Raw genomic sequence first — 20,152 nt, forward strand, 5'->3', positions numbered from 1 at the left:
ATATTTTAACTAACCTACTTCATTTATGAGTCCTCTAAACATTGGTATAATAATTAAATAATTATTATAAAGAATATTAGTTATCTATTGATATCATCAATATAAATATTTTGTTTAATAATTATAAATTATAGATCCACATCTAATTCATTATGATATACAGCCTAATATATAATTTTAATTTACTAAACACCCTGTATGTGCGCCACCAGCTCCTCGACATTGTGTACCGCGAAGAGACACTATTGAACGTGATGCGATCAGTGACACGCAACGGGCGGTCCATCCTGCTGACGGCCGTACTGGCGCTGGTGCTGGTCTACATGTTCTCCATAGTAGGCTACATGTTCTTCAGGGACCACTTCCTCGTCAGCGTCGATAGACTCGACGGTGAGTGACACTAATATATGCAGTTTGATGTAAAATAATACAGTCCTAAACTAGTAAGGAAATAGTGAATTGACGATGAAACTTTGTTAGTGAGAAAATCAAGATGAAATATGAGGGTTTATATTCTAAGATGGATTCTTTCTTGGTCTAGTAGTTGCACGCACGCTGCCTCTACCATAGTACTGAAAGCTGTTGATTCCTTTGCCTGATATAACCTCATGATTTTTATTTTGTACATCAGCTGCGTTAAACTTAACCGCTAGAGATTTGTCTATGACCATTAAAATAATGATGATTATATTTTTAGATGACGACGACCCTCGTTTCGAAGCGGGTTCGTGCGGCTCAGACCCTAGCGCGAAGTACCTGCAGGGCGGCACGTGCGGCCGCCCGGCACGCTTCGTGTCGGTGGGCGGCGAGCTGCGCGAGCGCAGCTGCGACTCGCTCATCATGTGCATCGTCACCACGCTCAACCAGGGGCTGCGCAACGGCGGCGGCATTGGCGATATACTACGTGCTCCTGCTAGTTTTGTAAGTTTTTTTCTGCTTGATATCCCATCGGTCGCTTAGTCATGTTTGAAGTTGGGGCGACACCCGCCCTGCAGACATGCTAGTCTGAAAACATCTCATTGTTATCGCTCGTAACTTTTGCCTAAATTGACGATTTTTATGCACTGTCTAAGTTTTCTTCAAAATCTCTGTAGATCTTAGTCTTTAAATGCAAGCTGTAGGAAGCTTTCTTCGGAGACTGGCCACTCCTAAGAATGTTTTCTACAGCTACAACGGCTTAGGTAACTGCCTACCTGCCATCTCAAAACTTCACCCGTATAAATGAGTTATAATGTCGATTGTGTACCCCAGGAGCCGTTGTTCGTGGCGCGCGTGGTGTACGACCTGCTGTTCTTCTTCGTCGTGATCATCATCGTGCTCAACCTGATCTTCGGTGTGATCATCGACACGTTCGCGGACCTGCGCAGTGAGAAACAGCAGAAGGAGCTCATACTTAAGAACACCTGTTTTATTTGTGGTAAATAATATCATCTGCCTAAAAAAAAATATTTCTTTGTGAATTGTTATGTCACAGATTTACACACCAAATTTCTTCCCTTCTTTTTGAATCGGGGTGTTTAAAACTGTCGCATTATAAAGTTTTAAAGGCTCTTACGATTTCAATATTTTTAGGGTAAGGGTGCACATACACACCGACCCCATTATCTATATCTATACTTATAATAAATCTGTAGAGAGGTCAATTCTGTACATGAAATATATTTCCAAAATAACTATCAGGGGGGTGATTAGGGGATCGATACTGATGCCAAAAATGCAATTAGTAAAATTTTTGTCTGTCTGTCTGTCTGTCTGTCTGTCTGTATAACCGTTATAGAAACAAAAACTACTCGACGGATTTTAACGAAACTTGGTACAATTATTTTTCATACTCCTGTGCTGGTTATAGTATACTTTTCATCACGCTACAATTAATAGGAGCAGAGCAGTGAAGGGAAATGTTGGGAAAATGGGAGAAGTTACTCCATTTTTTAAGCTTCCGTCGCGTGTGCAACCTTAATGGTTAAAGCTACATAGAAATCATGTATGACGGAAATGTTCTCCTTAAAATTATGTAAAAAATATCCCACGACAGCATATGTCTATCTTTAATGGTTGACTCACAATGACACGTGTAACTCCCGATAGCTTATCAGTTCGAAGCTTTCTCATTATATTTGTTTACTAATCTTAGGAACTATCGGTCCAAACTGAAAAATTCTTTTTGCGTTGGATAGCCCTTTATTTGTGGATTGCTATAGGCTATATATCATCACGCTATACCCAATAGGAGCGGAGCAGCAATGGCTAATCTCTGGAACTACCGGTCCAAACTGAAAAATTCTTATTGCGTTGGATAGCCCTTTGTTCGTGGAGTGCTCTAAGTTATATATCATCACGCTATGACCAATAGGAGCGGAGCAGTAATGGATAATCTTAGGAACTACCAGTTTGAACTGAAAAATTCGTTTTGTGTTGGATAGCCCTTTATTTGTGGGGTGCTATAGGCTGTATATCATCACGCTATGACCAATAGTAGCGGAGCAGTAATGAAACATGTTACAAATACGGGGACAATTTATTCGATTTGAGAGCTTCCGTTGCGTGCGCTGCGTAAACGGTTAAAGTTATGCAACAATGATGTATGACGGGATTATTCCTCTTAAAAAGTTCTAAAAAACTATATTATAAAACAAAGTCCCCCGCTGCATCCGTTTGCCTGAACGTCTTAAACTCAAAAACTACCCAACGTATTAAGATAAAATTTGGTATGGAGACAGTTTGAAACCCTGGGAAGAACATAGGCTCCTGGGAAACTACTACTTTTATAATGGAAAACTTTAGTCTGAAAAACTTTATAACGCGGGTGGAGCCGCGAGCAAAAGCTAGTCAATTAATAAAATTATGACGCCAAATCTAAAGTTATCTTCAGTCAAGATGATTTTCAATAAAGAAATAAAGTAAAATTAGTAATTGATATTATCCTAGTGATCGATTATCCGTATCATTTTTGCCTGGGAAGTTTATTTCTTACAATATTAAGATCTATTTAAGCTGGTGAGAAAATCTCATAAAATTAGATATTAAATATCTTCACGTTTTTTTCTCAGGACTGAACAGGTCAGCCTTCGATAACAAGACCGTCTCATTCGAGGAACACATAAAGAGCGAACATAACATGTGGCACTACCTTTACTTCATGGTGCTCGTCAGAGTCAAGGACCCCACGGAATTCACGGGGCCCGAGAGCTACGTGCATTCTATGATCAAGGTAACCAGGTCCCTAATACGAAAACCTTATTTTCTGGTTGTCATATTATAATGTTGATATTGTTAATTTTTGTCGATAGTCAAATAATCTGGAGTGGTTCCCGCGGCTGCGAGCGTTGTCGCTGATGGGCGGCGGCGAGGGCGAGGGAGGCGAACTAGAAGTGCGCGCGTTACAGGCGCAGCTCGACCGCGCGCACCTCGCCGTGCGCACGCTCACCGACCTGCTCACGGAGCTGCGCGACCAGGTACTGTAGCCGTCACTGTAACTGTTGCGCGAGCTGGAGCTGCGCGCGTTACAGGCGCAGCTCGACCGCGCGCACCTCGCCGTGCGCACGCTCACCGACCTGCTCACGGAGCTGCGCGACCAGGTACTGTAGCCGTCACTGTAACTGTTGCGCGAGCTGGAGCTGCGCGCGTTACAGGCGCAGCTCGACCGCGCGCACCTCGCCGTGCGCACGCTCACCGACCTGCTCACGGAGCTGCGCGACCAGGTACTGTAGCCGTCACTGTAACTGTTGCGCGAGCTGGAGCTGCGCGCGTTACAGGCGCAGCTCGACCGCGCGCACCTCGCCGTGCGCACGCTCACCGACCTGCTCACGGAGCTGCGCGACCAGGTACTGTAGCCGTCACTGTAACTGTTGCGCGAGCTGGAGCTGCGCGCGTTACAGGCGCAGCTCGACCGCGCGCACCTCGCCGTGCGCACGCTCACCGACCTGCTCACGGAGCTGCGCGACCAGGTACTGTAGCCGTCACTGTAACTGTTGCGCGAGCTGGAGCTGCGCGCGTTACAGGCGCAGCTCGACCGCGCGCACCTCGCCGTGCGCACGCTCACCGACCTGCTCACGGAGCTGCGCGACCAGGTACTGTAGCCGTCACTGTAACTGTTGCGCGAGCTGGAGCTGCGCGCGTTACAGGCGCAGCTCGACCGCGCGCACCTCGCCGTGCGCACGCTCACCGACCTGCTCACGGAGCTGCGCGACCAGGTACTGTAGCCGTCACTGTAACTGTTGCGCGAGCTGGAGCTGCGCGCGTTACAGGCGCAGCTCGACCGCGCGCACCTCGCCGTGCGCACGCTCACCGACCTGCTCACGGAGCTGCGCGACCAGGTACTGTAGCCGTCACTGTAACTGTTGCGCGAGCTGGAGCTGCGCGCGTTACAGGCGCAGCTCGACCGCGCGCACCTCGCCGTGCGCACGCTCACCGACCTGCTCACGGAGCTGCGCGACCAGGTACTGTAGCCGTCACTGTAACTGTTGCGCGAGCTGGAGCTGCGCGCGTTACAGGCGCAGCTCGACCGCGCGCACCTCGCCGTGCGCACGCTCACCGACCTGCTCACGGAGCTGCGCGACCAGGTACTGTAGCCGTCACTGTAACTGTTGCGCGAGCTGGAGCTGCGCGCGTTACAGGCGCAGCTCGACCGCGCGCACCTCGCCGTGCGCACGCTCACCGACCTGCTCACGGAGCTGCGCGACCAGGTACTGTAGCCGTCACTGTAACTGTTGCGCGAGCTGGAGCTGCGCGCGTTACAGGCGCAGCTCGACCGCGCGCACCTCGCCGTGCGCACGCTCACCGACCTGCTCACGGAGCTGCGCGACCAGGTACTGTAGCCGTCACTGTAACTGTTGCGCGAGCTGGAGCTGCGCGCGTTACAGGCGCAGCTCGACCGCGCGCACCTCGCCGTGCGCACGCTCACCGACCTGCTCACGGAGCTGCGCGACCAGGTACTGTAGCCGTCACTGTAACTGTTGCGCGAGCTGGAGCTGCGCGCGTTACAGGCGCAGCTCGACCGCGCGCACCTCGCCGTGCGCACGCTCACCGACCTGCTCACGGAGCTGCGCGACCAGGTACTGTAGCCGTCACTGTAACTGTTGCGCGAGCTGGAGCTGCGCGCGTTACAGGCGCAGCTCGACCGCGCGCACCTCGCCGTGCGCACGCTCACCGACCTGCTCACGGAGCTGCGCGACCAGGTACTGTAGCCGTCACTGTAACTGTTGCGCGAGCTGGAGCTGCGCGCGTTACAGGCGCAGCTCGACCGCGCGCACCTCGCCGTGCGCACGCTCACCGACCTGCTCACGGAGCTGCGCGACCAGGTACTGTAGCCGTCACTGTAACTGTTGCGCGAGCTGGAGCTGCGCGCGTTACAGGCGCAGCTCGACCGCGCGCACCTCGCCGTGCGCACGCTCACCGACCTGCTCACGGAGCTGCGCGACCAGGTACTGTAGCCGTCACTGTAACTGTTGCGCGAGCTGGAGCTGCGCGCGTTACAGGCGCAGCTCGACCGCGCGCACCTCGCCGTGCGCACGCTCACCGACCTGCTCACGGAGCTGCGCGACCAGGTACTGTAGCCGTCACTGTAACTGTTGCGCGAGCTGGAGCTGCGCGCGTTACAGGCGCAGCTCGACCGCGCGCACCTCGCCGTGCGCACGCTCACCGACCTGCTCACGGAGCTGCGCGACCAGGTACTGTAGCCGTCACTGTAACTGTTGCGCGAGCTGGAGCTGTTCAAAGTACATTAGAAGCTTCTTTTTAAAATGTAGAACATAATTAATAATATTACTATTTGTTTCCTCCACAGATGACTGAACAGAGGAAGCAGAAGCAACGTATTGGCTTGCTCAACTCAACCTCTGCGTACCTCCAGAACTTGCAAATGAACCTGCCACCGTGAGCGACACCCCCCACCCTCACGCTGTGGCACACGTCACACACCTGTACCATTACAGGGTTGCCACATATTACACAAAGATTATGGATATACCATATTTTCTGGATAATTAATACGATAAACTTTTTTATTTTAAATATGGCAACCCTAATAGTGTACATGATTTTTTTATCGATTTTCCTCCAAACTACCACTAAGTTTATTTTATAAGGTATCGGAAATAGTACAAATGTAAATGTGCGGCCGTGTGTTCGCACTTTTGTTTGGCGTAAAGTACCGATAGTTTTATCGATATCGATAAAGTTATTCCTCCGTTTATGAAACATTTCATAGTATTTAAACTCACACGTTCTATCTGCCTTTCTCTCTTTATCTCTTAATTTAAACTTATCTATCGATATCGATAAAATTTCACCCTAAAAACATAGATTCAGTTTTGGAAACTCGAATTTAAGGTTTTGTGATAATTTTAGTAAGTTTTTAATAAGATGTGTGTCACTTAACACGTGTACGCTTCGTAAACGCATATCTCGATATGTCGCACAAACACGTTCGCTGCCGGCTGACATGATCGTGGCAGTGCGTGTCATGTCACAACGGCTTGTTCACGGTTTGACGTCACCGCACTTTCACTGACAGTGCCACATACATTTTATATATATTTGACAAATCATTTTTATGTCCAAACATATAAGACGTCCATGGACAATATAGCGAGCGTAGACCTTTTACATTTCCACTGACACACAATGACGTAGATTTCGGAAAATCGAAACTTATTTATTATATATACGTAACGCTAGTGGTTTTGTCCAAAGTTAGACGTAGACGGTACATATCTAGACATTTCGCATAGAATAGTTTAGATATATGGAGCGTTTAGTCCGATGTCGCCAATGAATTATATTATGAACAAATTATGCTTGTTCCTTTTGTTGTAGCGGATATCGATAATTGGGGGGATATACCTTATTTGATAATGTTTATTGCTGATAGGGATTTTAAGGTAGAGGCTATGAAACTCGACGTACTATTTTTGGGATTAACTTGATAAAAATTTAATGCTATTACAAATTTTAGATAAACTGCGAATGTTTTATTGCGACGTAGTTTATATCGACACTGGTATAAAATATCCCCACTATGAAATATCGATGTATATTGCGCTTTTTTTTATCGATATTTATTCTTTGTAGTAAGCGACCTCTCCCCCTAAATTAAAAATATCCAAAGTGCAATATTTAGCTCAAAATCCCGTTACCTATTTACAGTAGTTAGAGAAATATCAAATTTTATTAGAGAAATTAACTAAAACTTTATCGATCTAGGCGTCCTTCGCGCCGTATTGTTTTCTATGTTGTTAGTGTAGGCGGGTGTTTGTTACTTATGCTCCGGTTTTGTGTTGTAACGCTACATTTATCGTGAATTTTATCGAAATTTCCAGGAGTTGTTGTGGTCACAATTATCGATATTTTCATCTGGGCTCTTTAGAATTTGGGTTCTAACACTTCTCATTAAAGTCAGGTTTTGAATAATCACTATTTTACTAATTTTGTTTTATTAAATATCACTATAGATTACGAATTAAAATGTTAAATCCTAATAAATGTAACGTTAACACACAAGCCATGTAACTATCCTAGTATGTAAGTATATTGAACCTTATTACCAGACAAATAATGGTTGTTTTTAAATGACATTTTAATGGTAATGTGACGAAAAATCAAGTCATATCGGAGTTGAACTAATTTGATGACCGTACAAATATTGTATGATTATAATAAAGTTATTATTGTTTTTTACTGTCAACAATTTTGAAATATTTTGGTATTAATTATAACAATGCCTCAGTAGATTAGTTTCAATGCGTGCGCGATACGATTCCTTCTCTAAGGTCTCAGATTTGAATCCTGAGTCGGAGAAAATGATATAGGGTTTTTCTACTTAATATCAACTCGTAGTCTGGAGATTAGACCCGATATGGCAATAGCTCGCCCCCTTTTAATGGGACGGAATACACACGGTGGAAAATGGATGCACTAGTTGCGCTTCTGCCTATCCCTTCAGGGATGAAAGACCTGTGTAACTATTGACATTTACTACATTAGAATCATGTATAATACCGTAATTTGCAATTCAAAATTAATTATTTTCTGTTTTAGCAACCGTAGCAATCACTTCGCATAATTGTCTAAAATGTACAAATTCTATCCGCTATTTGCTAGATATGAAATTTAAAAACATAAGACAATGAACAAAGAATAAATGTAGAATGTCATAATCCTAAATAATTCACAGAAATTGATAGGGTTGATAACAAGGTACTTTTTTATTAAGTTTCAAACATGCCGGCATTGTCAACTGGTGAGTCATTCTCGTTAGTCCGTATATGGAGCCCATTACTAACCATCAAGTGCATGGGGTTCTGTTTACTATGCCCCTAATAAAAAAAACTGCTGAATACCACGGCCAAATCACTTTTTCAAATATTCTAAGTTACACCAAACATTGTCTTGAAATTCTTGATAATTAATTTTATATCCAAGTTTTTTTTATTGCTTAGAATGACGAGACGATCTTGCCGTTCGCCTGATGATTAGCGATACGACCATAAACAGTAGAAACACCATCTAACACCTTGAATTGCAAAGTATTTTTTGGTATTCCACTGCGCTCGCCATCCTGAGACATGAGATGTTAAGTCGTATTATGTCCAATAGTTACTTCATTTCAAAATTGTTGATAGTACAAATCCTTAGGTTTTATTTGAAAACTTAATTGTAATTCTTTATTCACTTAATTGTTTATATTTTTGTTCTAAAACCCAATTTTTCATGTTATCGAGTTTTTATCATGCTTTAATCAAACGCAATCATGTTTGAACAAAGAAAGGATCATCCAAATCATTTGATTTACGAATTTTAAGTGTAATGAAGAAATTTCCCATTAAATTAGTCTCCGTTATACATCCTTTAAATTCTCTCGAATAAAGATCTTTATTTATAATCTAACTATTGATCTGTTAGTTTAAGTAAGCTATGAAACTTGTTACCAAATGTTCTTGTATAATATTTTGTTATTGGCATTTGTATGTACTTAAAATTATATCTTTGTATATATTAACTACTTATTACCACTCATGCGCCATCAAAAGGTAGAAATCACGTTATTAAAATTGGCTCAAAATTTATTATTGAGAGTATTAAATGTATAGTATTTATCCAAAATCATTGCTTATAGAAACTTAGGAGTCATGGCATTTTAAACTAATCAATTCTATAGAATTGTAGACATATCAAATTGTCGAGTTTATATCATAAATATTTGTGAATTAACGAATTTCAAAACTTAGCTCAATGCATGCTCATATTTTTTTAATCTCTGGCTATGCGGAGATCAAGCCAAACACATGTCACTAGCGCCCTCTATTGAGTATCGTAACTTTGTTTCCATCGACCAAACTATTAGATCTTTACTATAACTATTTCTCGTCTAAAAACTATATTTTTAAATTTATCTTTTACATTTTCGAAGAGGATATATGAAATTTATATTTACTGCACGTATACATTCCTAGTGTATTTTTTATATAATTTATTGTATTTCATCAGCATTGTATTTAACGGATGCCTGACGAGATTTAATCGATGGATGGACATACATTCGAAGTAATTTTAATTTTTTCGCCGCATAATTGCAGTTATAAGTACTAGAACATTTTGGATCTACATTAAAATCTAAATGTACTAAACTCTGTATGGATTGGTAGCGCAAATTGCAAATTTTCGGCGCAATGCCTAAAGCAACGATAATTGTGGATTGTAATTTGCAACTACTGTAACAATAAATTAGTCAAACATGTTTTTTGTTATAATATTCAAAAAACAATAAACAAAAGGTAAACTGTTTTAACGGAATCCAAACCAAATACTTATAAGGAATTACTTTAAAAATACGTTGAGATGTTCTACTCTTTGTTGACTTGCGAATTCCAACGAAGTAAATGTTTTCTTTTTATATCCTTTATCAATCGATTAAGGTCTGACGGGTGACGTATGCGTCTTTAAATATAAAATAGTTGTCTATTTTAGTAATAATGTACTAACCTAGCGGATATTATGGACGTTGGTTGGTTAGACGCTGTGATGGCTGCAATAATGCGTTTTGTTTTATTGAAAAATAAATATATGGCACAAAAGTTGTTTTTATTATTTTTGTTTAATTCCTCATTCTATGAAGTAAAAAAACGGTTTAGTTAAGCCTCATATTGCAATCGATGCCGCGAGCCTTTGATACTCGACGGCTTCAGACTACTGAGATCTGAGCTCGCAATCAAGAACTGGCCCCTACTTAGCATTGGTGATGATGGTTGCCTAAGCACTTGCTAAAAAAGCCCGTAGACTGCAAAGATCACCTTAGGGTTTTGATAGATATGACGAAGTAGGGTAGGCTTGAGTCCAAGGGACCAGACCAAGCGATCGTCTTATATGTAACATTTCCAGACGGTGCAACGCTCGGACGTAAAACCGGCAACAAGATAAATGTTGATCGCCTCCGAGCTTAAATGTTAATAGTAATTTTACTTACCCACTCGCCTTTTATTCCCGAAGAGATATTCAGATGACAGACTGGGTTGACACTAAGCATTAAACAAATTATGACGGGGATCGAACCACTGATCTCACGGCAGTTAACAGGCCATCGAGATAGTCACTGCATTTTAAAAAGGACGGAGGCAGCAATGATCTCTAAATATACTTATTAGAAGGACACATATCGGTCTACCTTGTTTTATTGCATTGACTGTTATAATACGTACTACTCTTGGTGTACCTTATTGCAATAAATTGTACTAAAGGCCTTATGTACCTATAAACGCTGTATAACCGCCGCGCCTTTTCAATAGACAATCCCAATCTTTCTTTTCAATCCAATGCGAAGTGGACCAATCAGAATAGTTTTTATACGGTTATAAATCGCCCCGCCCCAATCAGCTACTTGACTAAGAGCTTTAACAACAAAATACTGCATAACTCTCACAGACGTAGATAACGATTATAAATTAATAATAAAGGGAAGTATTATTATTGTTCTCACGATAATTATCAACACTTCGATTGATAACATCGTTTTTATCAAGCGATCGAACAAAACGCAAGCAGTACTGTCCGAAAAGACTAAGCATGTTGTGGTGTGTGTTGTTTATTTATGCCGCGTGCGGTAAGAATTTTTATGTTTATTAACAATAAAAAAAAATTGGGACTCATCAATTACGACTTATTAGAAAATTAAATCATTGTGTAATTTTTAATCGCCTACAAACAAAAGGCAATTGCCAGCTAAGCTAAGTAAAAAACAAATAAATAAAAAACAAATTTTCTTTTTCACTAAGCACTGACTCCAAAAAAAAAATGTGCATATCTGTATATTAAAACAGTTTGGTATATTCAGTCAGAGTATATTTTGAAATATGTTTTTACGAGCTTTGGCCCTTACTTCACATTTTGTCTTTGTTGGAGTTACCCTCTATAGTCAACCAAAAGTTTAACTGTTTCTTACTGTAGATTAAAAATTTTCCTAAATTATTTTTAAACATTTTTTACGATAAAAGTATATGCGGCAATTTTCCGCGTTACGCTGTAAACGGTTTATTAGTCAAGTGTTTGAATCATTGATAACGAATAATTATCTGTCTTGGATAATAAGAAAAACGTAAGGTACTTTAATTATGCATTTTCTGCGCTGACATACCGAATAGAAACCTCGCAATTGGCCACCTCATCAGATGGGGCGATGCCGAAGGGCGGGCTAGGATTGCCTGGGCGCGGCGTGTATGTTTTCAAATGTAGTAGAACATGAGGCGTAATGTTGGGAGGTTTAATTGTTTATCGGGAGTCTGGACTTTACATGAAATGTCGGGAGTAATAATAATATCAGCCCTGTATTATATACTTGCCCACTGCTGAGCACGGGCCTCCTCTACTATTGAGAGGGATTAGGCCTTAGTCCACCACGCTGGCCTAGTGCGGATTGGTAGACTTCACATACCTTCGAAATTCCTATAGAGAACTTCTCAGATGTGCAGGTTTCCTCACGATGTTTTCCTTCACCGTTAAAGCGAACGATAAATTCACAAAGAATACACACATGATTTTTTAGAAAAGTCAGAGGTGTGTGCCCTTGGGATTTGAACCTGCGGACATTCGTCTTGGCAGTCCGTTCCACACCCAACTAGGCTATCGCTGCTGTATCTGTCGGGAGTATACAGACGATTCCCCTATCAATGTACACCTCAGTGTTAACGGTAGCATTATGAAATATTTTCTATTTTTCTTCTTTCTGATTTCTTGCTGCTGTCCATACACGAATCACCTACATTTTTTACTAGTGAATTGACATGCTCTTAACATATTTTGAGCATGATTGGCGTCACCATTTACCCGCCACTCGGGATAGGTAGAGGACACCGTGGCGGTGTCCATAAAACTTCTATAGCGCAATTTATTCGTGTCTAATACCTTAGAATATGTGAAAAAGAGCAGCGGTATGATGTAGTACTATTTTTATCGAAATTTTAATTAGAAAGTGCTGTTGCCTCTGTGTAGAAATTATAATAACCTACGAGCCTTGTTTTCCGAATATAAGTTGATTCACCGGCATTATTTAATTATCAACGTATTAAAAGAAGTAGGTACAAGATTTAAAAACCTTTTGATTGATAAAATGTCATAAATTCGTAAAGGGACGCCCCCGTAAAAGGAAACATATTTGTGAAATGATGCTAATGTTATCAAAATTTGTTTTATCAAATAAGAATGTTGTTTCGCGGGGACGTCCCTATGAAAATTTATGACTAGATTCGATTCTTATTATCGATTAAAAGATTTTAAGTTCCTATCCCGTTAATGCTCAGGTTAATAGTATAATTCCATCGCATCTACTTTCACTTTTAGACAAGTGCTTTAAAGGTAGTTTAATATATAAGTTCACTAAATATTAGCAATTAGACTTAATAGTTAAAACCCTACTGGATGACTTTAAAACCAAATCGCTTGACTAATAATTATTTGTGAGCGCCATCTTTATTCCAATAACAATAATATACAGAGCTTTAAATTAGCAACACATAACATCCCCTCCTTCAAATCTGAACTAGACATTACGTCAGCATCCGGAGTCCACATGAATACAAGTTGCCTAGTGCCGAATTTATACTTTCTTTAAGACGATGCCTCCTGCAAAATAGATGTTTAATAATTTCAGAGACCTAAAATAGATTTTTTTAAAGAAATGGTTCGTAAATCTGTATATACCGCCTGTAATTCGTGCGTTGTAAATGTACGAAACGATTGCTCGAGGTCATAATATGCTCGAGGGAGAGCATTAATTATAGGCCATTCAGTATGTGCCAAAGCGCACGTTCTGCGTCCAGAAGCCTATTTTGCATGAGTAAAAAAAGTCCCCGGTTGAAACTAGGCCACCCCTGGGCCACTGCCGATAGTTCGCGGCCTTGATAAATTCGGTACAGCACCTACTAATTACTACAGATTTTTCTCTCCAAATATCATCACAATCCACCGCCGGTATCCCAATTTTCTCGGATTTGATCTTCATTTGACAAATCAACCAACCCTAGAATAGAAATGTATAACAATGGTAATTCCCATAATATTTTCGCGACGCAAGCTGCTACCTAAAATAGGAATGCCCACACCCCTCTCCGGTTTAAAGCAGGGAAGAAGAAGCCATGGGGTTCACCAAGCTCACTCACTAATATATTAAAAACCATAAAATTATCAGGAGCAGCGCTGGCGGAGCAGTTGCAGGTGAAAACGGTGTCGCTGCCCACGAACTCCACCACGGACTCCAGGATCGTCGGCGGCTCACCCGTCTCCATAGAGCAATATCCTTTTATCGTCCAAGTAAGTTACCATTAGTCTCTAGTAATATAGTTGCATTTTTCCATATTCAGCCAATTAGAGTCCTTGGACGAAAAGGTACCCTTTCAAACCGACTCCAAAGAAGAAAGGTTTATCTATTCGTCGTATACTTTTTTTTTATATTATATTCTTTTCTATAACATGGTAGGTATACAGAGTCACGTGTTTAAAAAAAAAACGGACTTTTTTGAATTGTACTCGCACACTGAGACACACACACTTATAAGTAAGGTGTAGTATATAAGTACATATTTAAGTTATTCAGATTTATTCCTTTACTACTACTTTACTGCTACTTTAGTTGTACTCTAAACGGTCATATCTTTTGATCGACTCGATCTATAAGTTTGATTTTTTGATAACTGAAAGATACCAGAGACCCGATTGTTCCATATGAAGAACTTGATACCTCCACACCTTCCAGAAAAATATGATTTTATAGACAGACGGACAACAAAGTGTTCCTTTTGAGATACGGTACTCTCCAGTGAATGCACCTGACTTTATCACGTCTATCAGGTTAATCAAATAGAGGTCCGCGCATCCTAAGAAGGTTATTTTCTCGTCCCCCGCATGACCCTTCCCAACTATCCTCCAGGGCCCTGCAGTCGCAAAGCCATTCTAGTACCCCGTCCGCAGGTTTCCCTCGGTGTTGACCGCGGGATCCGATAATAAAAAATAAACCCCATATAGGCACAAATTCATGATACCGAGCAGAAAAATCTCATATCACATTGCCCGACTTGGAAATCAAACATAGGAAACCAAAGCGATATCGTGTCACGCACGCATACAACTCCGGCGCCGAGGCAGTCTGATGTAATTTAAAGTGCGAATTTATTGCTTGTCAGGTGCTGTACAACTCTCAGCTGTTGTGCGGCGGCTCGTTGGTGACAACGCGGCATGTGTTGACCGCCGCGCACTGTGTATTCGACGAGTGAGTCTCCGCTTTATTTTTGTTTCAATTTCTTTATAATACGGAGCTAAATGGGATTAGTTTGCGCGCGCAGATGATGAGTCCGGAGACTAACACAAATAGATCCTGCAATATACCTAGTCTTGCCATAAATATTGTAATAAAGAAAAAAGAAAATTGTTAACTGCAAATAACATTTATTACTTTTACAGTGTGTCAGTTTAATACATAAATATAAAACAATTAAAAATATAAAAAGCTTATTCGAAGTGGTCTCCATTGGCTGCAATACAGTCCTTTAAACGATGAGGCCAGTTATCAATAGAAGCACGCACTCTTTCCATGGGAAAATTCTTCACTGCCAATCGTATAGATTGTTTTAGGGACTCAAATTATCATGGCGTTTAGAGCAAGCTGTACTCTCTAAAACTGACCACAAATCATAATCCAGCGGATTAAGATCGGGACTAGACGACGGCCAGTCTTCAGCTCTGATGAAGTCCGAAACGTTCGATTCCAACCAAGACTGCGTGGACCGAGCTTTATGACCCGGCGCCGAGTCTTGCTGGAAGGACCATACTTGGTTATTGAACATGGTGATGTTAAGGGGCTTAACTACCTTCTCAAGAATGGTATCTTGATACACTTGTGCCGATGTTTTGATACCTTTTTCACAAAAATATGGCTCAGTCACTCCTTCATAGCTAACACCCCACCAAACCATCACTGAAGTCGGATAATGTCCACGTTGCACTCTGTCGACTAATTGGGAAGCTTCCTTAGAGCTTTGAGCATAAATACGGTCATTTTGTTTGTTAAAATGTTGCTCAATTGTAAAAATTTTTCTCATCCGTAAACAAAATTTTTCTGTGACCTCCCTTTGCGTACCGCTTCAGTAGTTGTTTCGATTTTACCACCCTATTCTTCTTTAAATTATCAGTTAAGAAATGGCCAGTGCGTCTCTTATAGGCTGCAAGTCCTAAGTCATCTTTTAAAATACGCGACATGGTTCTAGGTGCTATCTTCATTTCCCGAGATAAAATCTTTTGCTTTCGGACAGGATTTCTTCGAATTCTTTCCCTTACTGCTTTGACCACCTTTTTCGTACGAACACTACGTGGACGGCCAGATCTTTTCTGTCACAAACAGAGGAGGTCTCATTGTACCTATTAATAGCCCGGTACACAAACATTTTACTAATACCAAGTGTATGGAGAGTTTTAAAAATTGCATTTGGCTCCATACCTACTTTGTGTAATGCTATCACAGCGATTCGGTTCTCTTTATCACCCCACACCATTTTAATATCGCAAAATATTTTACAATGTATTGGCGCCAAAATGAGAAAACACAATGAACAATCGTATAAAAATGACAGATTCGAAATTCAAATGTAATATTTTTTTATAATTAAGTGTAACAGTATTTATGGCCAGACTAAGTATACTAATGAATGAAGCTGAAGGGTTTAGGGGCCGTTCAAGTATTACGTAACGCAATTTAGGGGGAGAGGGGGCTGGTCTTGTAAAACGTTACGATGCGTTACATGGGCGAGCGGTGGGTTTCGTACAAAGCGCTATGTAACATTGTTTTTTTTTTTATTTTAAAACAATAACAAAGGAATGTTAAAGTCTTTCCGGTATTTTGCGTAAAATAATTGTGAATATTAGAAAAAAATTAACTTTAGAGTTCCATCCAGGTCAAAAATCTTCAAAAATTGCGTTACCTAATACTTGAACGAGCCCTTATTTGTTTAAATGCTCTAATCTCGGGAAATCCTAAACCGATTTTAATTTTGACTAATGGAAGCTGCAATCCTCCTCAGTACTGGCTACATTTATCCCGGGAAAAATATACAGCGGGATTTTTATTCCGGAAGAACTTTTCACGTGAGGACGCCGCGAGTAAAACTGCTGCTTAACGTGTCACATTAATTTGTATTTCACTTATTTTTTGTGGTCATAATGAAACGCAATAATACGATATCGTCATATAGTGAAAATACGCACACAGGATTTTGGTCAAAAGAAGCTAAAATATGCAAATGCATAATACGATTATGATTGAATATTCGCTAATTCATCTGCATGCATTTCAAATTGATTTAGTATTCACATGAAATTTAACACACAGTTTTTTTTTTATTCATTTAGGAAACTTTCAGCTAACGTACATACCTGTAACTACATAAGAAAAAAATATATAATAGAAGGCCAATTACAAGTTTCCATGTATAGATAAATAAGATTAAAATAATAAAATGTACATGCTATAAAATTAGAAGAAACTAAGAGTAAGTAATGGAAAGAGACAAAAAAGTATATGAAGAAACGGTCCCACAATTTTTTTTTTAGTTTTGTGGCGCTAGTGGTGAACAGATCGATGTCCACATCCGACGCCAAGTTGCGTTAAACGATCTGCTAGCTCCAATGGTAAAGGAGTTCTGTCGGTAAACAGTGGTGGCTAATTATACATAATAATATGCCTGTTTAAAATTATTTAATCTAAGACTACGTTTTATTCCAGAGAGACTTTTACGTTTGGTTACTTAAAAACTTGCACACAGAATAACATTAGGTAATCTGACAACAAATATACAGACAATACAAATATATCATATGCTTTGTTTCAGACGGGGCAACCAAGTCGTCCCCAGACGGTTCTCCGTCCGTGTCGGCAGTTCGTACGCTAATACCGGTAAATATTACTATAAAGTGACTGTAGAGACTAACCCCCTGATTCATAGACGTTCTTCATCTAAGGACGGAGCATTGCTGTGATAACAAGTCCGTTTCATACTATTGTTGATTTAGTTGGCATTCGTCCTTCAGGTGGGACGGTGCACTCCGTGTTAGCTATAGTGGTGCACGAGGACTACAACAAGATACCCCGCGACAATGACATCGCGATAATGCAGTTGAAGAACCGCGTGAATCTCAGTGACAGTGTGGGAACAATATTTCTCACCACACAAGACAACACGGTGCCGGCCAACGCCTCTCTCGTCCACGTCGGCTGGGGAGCCACAAGCGTAAGTCTCTTTAGTAATAACAGCCTTGTATTATGGGAAACTACTGACCACCACATTGAGTTGCGAAACTCAGGTGGCAGTGGGCAGGGCCCAAAGCTCGTAGAACTGATGGCCGTTGGGGTGGAATAGTTTTGGAGTGGCGACCACGAACCGGGAGACGTAGCATAGACAGGCCCCCACGAGCTGTACCAATGACCTGGTGAGGGTCGCCGGAGTCCAATGGATGAGGGCGGCCCAGAACTGGTCCCTGTGGCGCTCATGAGGGGAGGCCTATGTCCAGCAGTAAACGATTCCCGGCGGAAATGATGATGATGATGACTGACCACACACACATACATGAACGCACGCACATGCATTTTATCCACCTATAACGCCACATATAGTACACCCACTTTTCGTTATTTGTATTCCGACCATAATGCGATAGGGGGCGAACCTACTTATCAGACATGGGCTTCACAGTTGAGGATTTATGCCTCAGCTCACCGCGGAGGCCTATCGCAGACTTCACACAACTTCATAATTCTTAACTATATTGATGTGCACATTGTGTTTTTACTTCGCGTTTAAAGCGAGGTGCTATAACCTTATATTAATACCAAATTAAGTTTTTCCTGTCAAACAAACCTTATAAGACATCGCTATGGTAAACGCGGCTAACACACACTTGCAAACTTAACCCAATACCTGGTTTTCAGGCCAAGTAGTACGTGTAACAATAGAGCATTGGATATGACCTTGCGTTTAACCAAACATTGCAGGAGACTGAACAAGGTGTATCACCGGTTCTGAACGCAGTGTCTGTCTTCAAAATAGACCGCGAGATTTGCAGAGAGCGGTACGCAATGTTGGAGCAAATTGAGGGGAGGCCTTTCCCGGTCACGAACAACATGCTGTGTGCGGGCATACTGGACGTTGGAGGTAAGATATTACAGCCGTAATCTACCGCTTTTGAGGGTTTGCTACGAGCTTATCATTACGGTGACATATCAAAAGGAACCCCTATAGGATCATTTGTTATTATCCGTCTGTATACTATGTGTCTGTGTGACTATCAAGATATAGTTTATACCAGATACTCAAGTCGACGGTCTGATTCTGTTGCGATAAAATCAAACTTGTAAGTCAAAGTGAGCAAAAGATTTGAATAGAAGCAAAAGCCGTTTATATTTTGGGATTTCAGAAGGAAATCAAAATCTTAGGTACTTCCCGTTTACCTAAAATCACAGCACATGTAAAGGAAATAATCTGAAACTACTACTAGTAAAGCAATAACTGTAACAGGAAACTATGACATTTACTATTACAATCGTATTATTAATGCGGTCGGTGCAATAACTGTGTCTAGGTATCAAACGGCAATATTAATTTTGTCGTGTTTGAACTTGTAAATATACTTGGATATCTTATATAATACAGGGTTGATATTATAATTATATTATGGCCTCTTTGGACAACGCTATTGAGACGTAATTTTAATCTTACAAATCTAACTTCTTTTTACCCTATCATGTAGTGCAATAAAATTCTTATGAATTACAGGTAAAGACGCATGTCAGGGCGACAGTGGAGGCCCGTTAATGTTCCGGACAATATTGGTCGGCATCACCTCGTGGGGTCATGGCTGCGCAAGGCCGCAGTACCCCGGCGTCAGCGTCAAAGTGGCAAGATACGTCCGTTGGATTACAAGCACTGTTAGTATTTATTGTTGAGTTTAAACATATACGGACACGGCAAAGTGATTACAGTACAACTGATGGTAAGCGGTGAAGATAGAGGGTCAATAGACTAGAGATAATTACCGCAATTTGAACAATTATGCCGGCCTGTTTTTACCGGATGTTCAAAGGCCAATTCCAAAATGCCACACATTTATGTGGACTATGGCGGGTTTTATGTATGATGGTCGTTATCAGGGCGGACATGCTTGTATCCGCTCGGACAGCGATCCTACCATCAGAAGGATGAATTAATTGTAAACTGAATTTTCTAGACGTTGCAAATGGAAAGCGGCTCTCGCGTCGACAGCGCCAGTGTGTTGCTCCTATTCGCCTCCGTGCTCGCGGCGAGCTGGACCAGACGCTCTCGATTTTAATGTAGGTATAGTGGGATGTATGTGTTATGTATTTAAATAAATTTTGATACCTTTGCTATGTTTTTTATTTTAATATGGTTACAAGTTTATCTGCTGTGTGGACTTTGGATTATACTCTGGGTTGACTGGTGTTTCTTCATTTACTAGGTATTGCTCGCGGCTTCCCCTGTGTGAATAGCCTTGTCAGCCACAATAGTTCCTAAAATACTGTAAAGATTTATATAACTATTTTCTATAATTAGATGATGCATGTAATACACATATGATTGAATTGGAGGAATTTACCAGGCACATG

The 20,152-nt window shown here is 41.3% G+C and overlaps 2 protein-coding genes across 9 annotated transcripts in view; both read left to right on the forward strand.

The window, feature by feature from the left end:
- Nucleotides 1-10,083, forward strand: part of LOC115442956 (inositol 1,4,5-trisphosphate receptor) — a gene marked incomplete at its 5' end in the record, with an annotated part of 46,913 nt that extends 36,830 nt beyond the window's left edge. For all 8 annotated transcript variants that reach the window (XM_037438806.1, XM_037438823.1, XM_037438812.1 and 5 more), the window contains 6 exon segments: nucleotides 213-390; nucleotides 698-921; nucleotides 1,252-1,417; nucleotides 3,051-3,211; nucleotides 3,291-3,455; nucleotides 5,786-10,083. In XM_037438806.1, the coding sequence (XP_037294703.1) occupies nucleotides 213-390; nucleotides 698-921; nucleotides 1,252-1,417; nucleotides 3,051-3,211; nucleotides 3,291-3,455; nucleotides 5,786-5,878 (987 nt within the window).
- Nucleotides 10,084-10,947: 864 nt separating this feature from the next.
- LOC119189388 (trypsin CFT-1-like) lies at nucleotides 10,948-19,911 on the forward strand. Its single transcript, XM_037438843.1, has 8 exons — nucleotides 10,948-11,095; nucleotides 13,676-13,797; nucleotides 14,667-14,752; nucleotides 17,364-17,428; nucleotides 17,563-17,762; nucleotides 18,524-18,683; nucleotides 19,305-19,456; nucleotides 19,756-19,911. The coding sequence occupies exons 1-8, from the start codon at nucleotides 11,059-11,061 to the stop codon at nucleotides 19,855-19,857; spliced, it is 924 nt and encodes a 307-aa protein (XP_037294740.1). The 5' UTR covers nucleotides 10,948-11,058; the 3' UTR covers nucleotides 19,858-19,911.
- Nucleotides 19,912-20,152: the final 241 nt, after the last annotated feature.

Source organism: Manduca sexta, chromosome 3 (genome assembly GCF_014839805.1).
Source record: "Manduca sexta isolate Smith_Timp_Sample1 chromosome 3, JHU_Msex_v1.0, whole genome shotgun sequence".
In the NCBI taxonomy this organism is placed as follows: Eukaryota; Metazoa; Arthropoda; class Insecta; order Lepidoptera; family Sphingidae; genus Manduca; species Manduca sexta.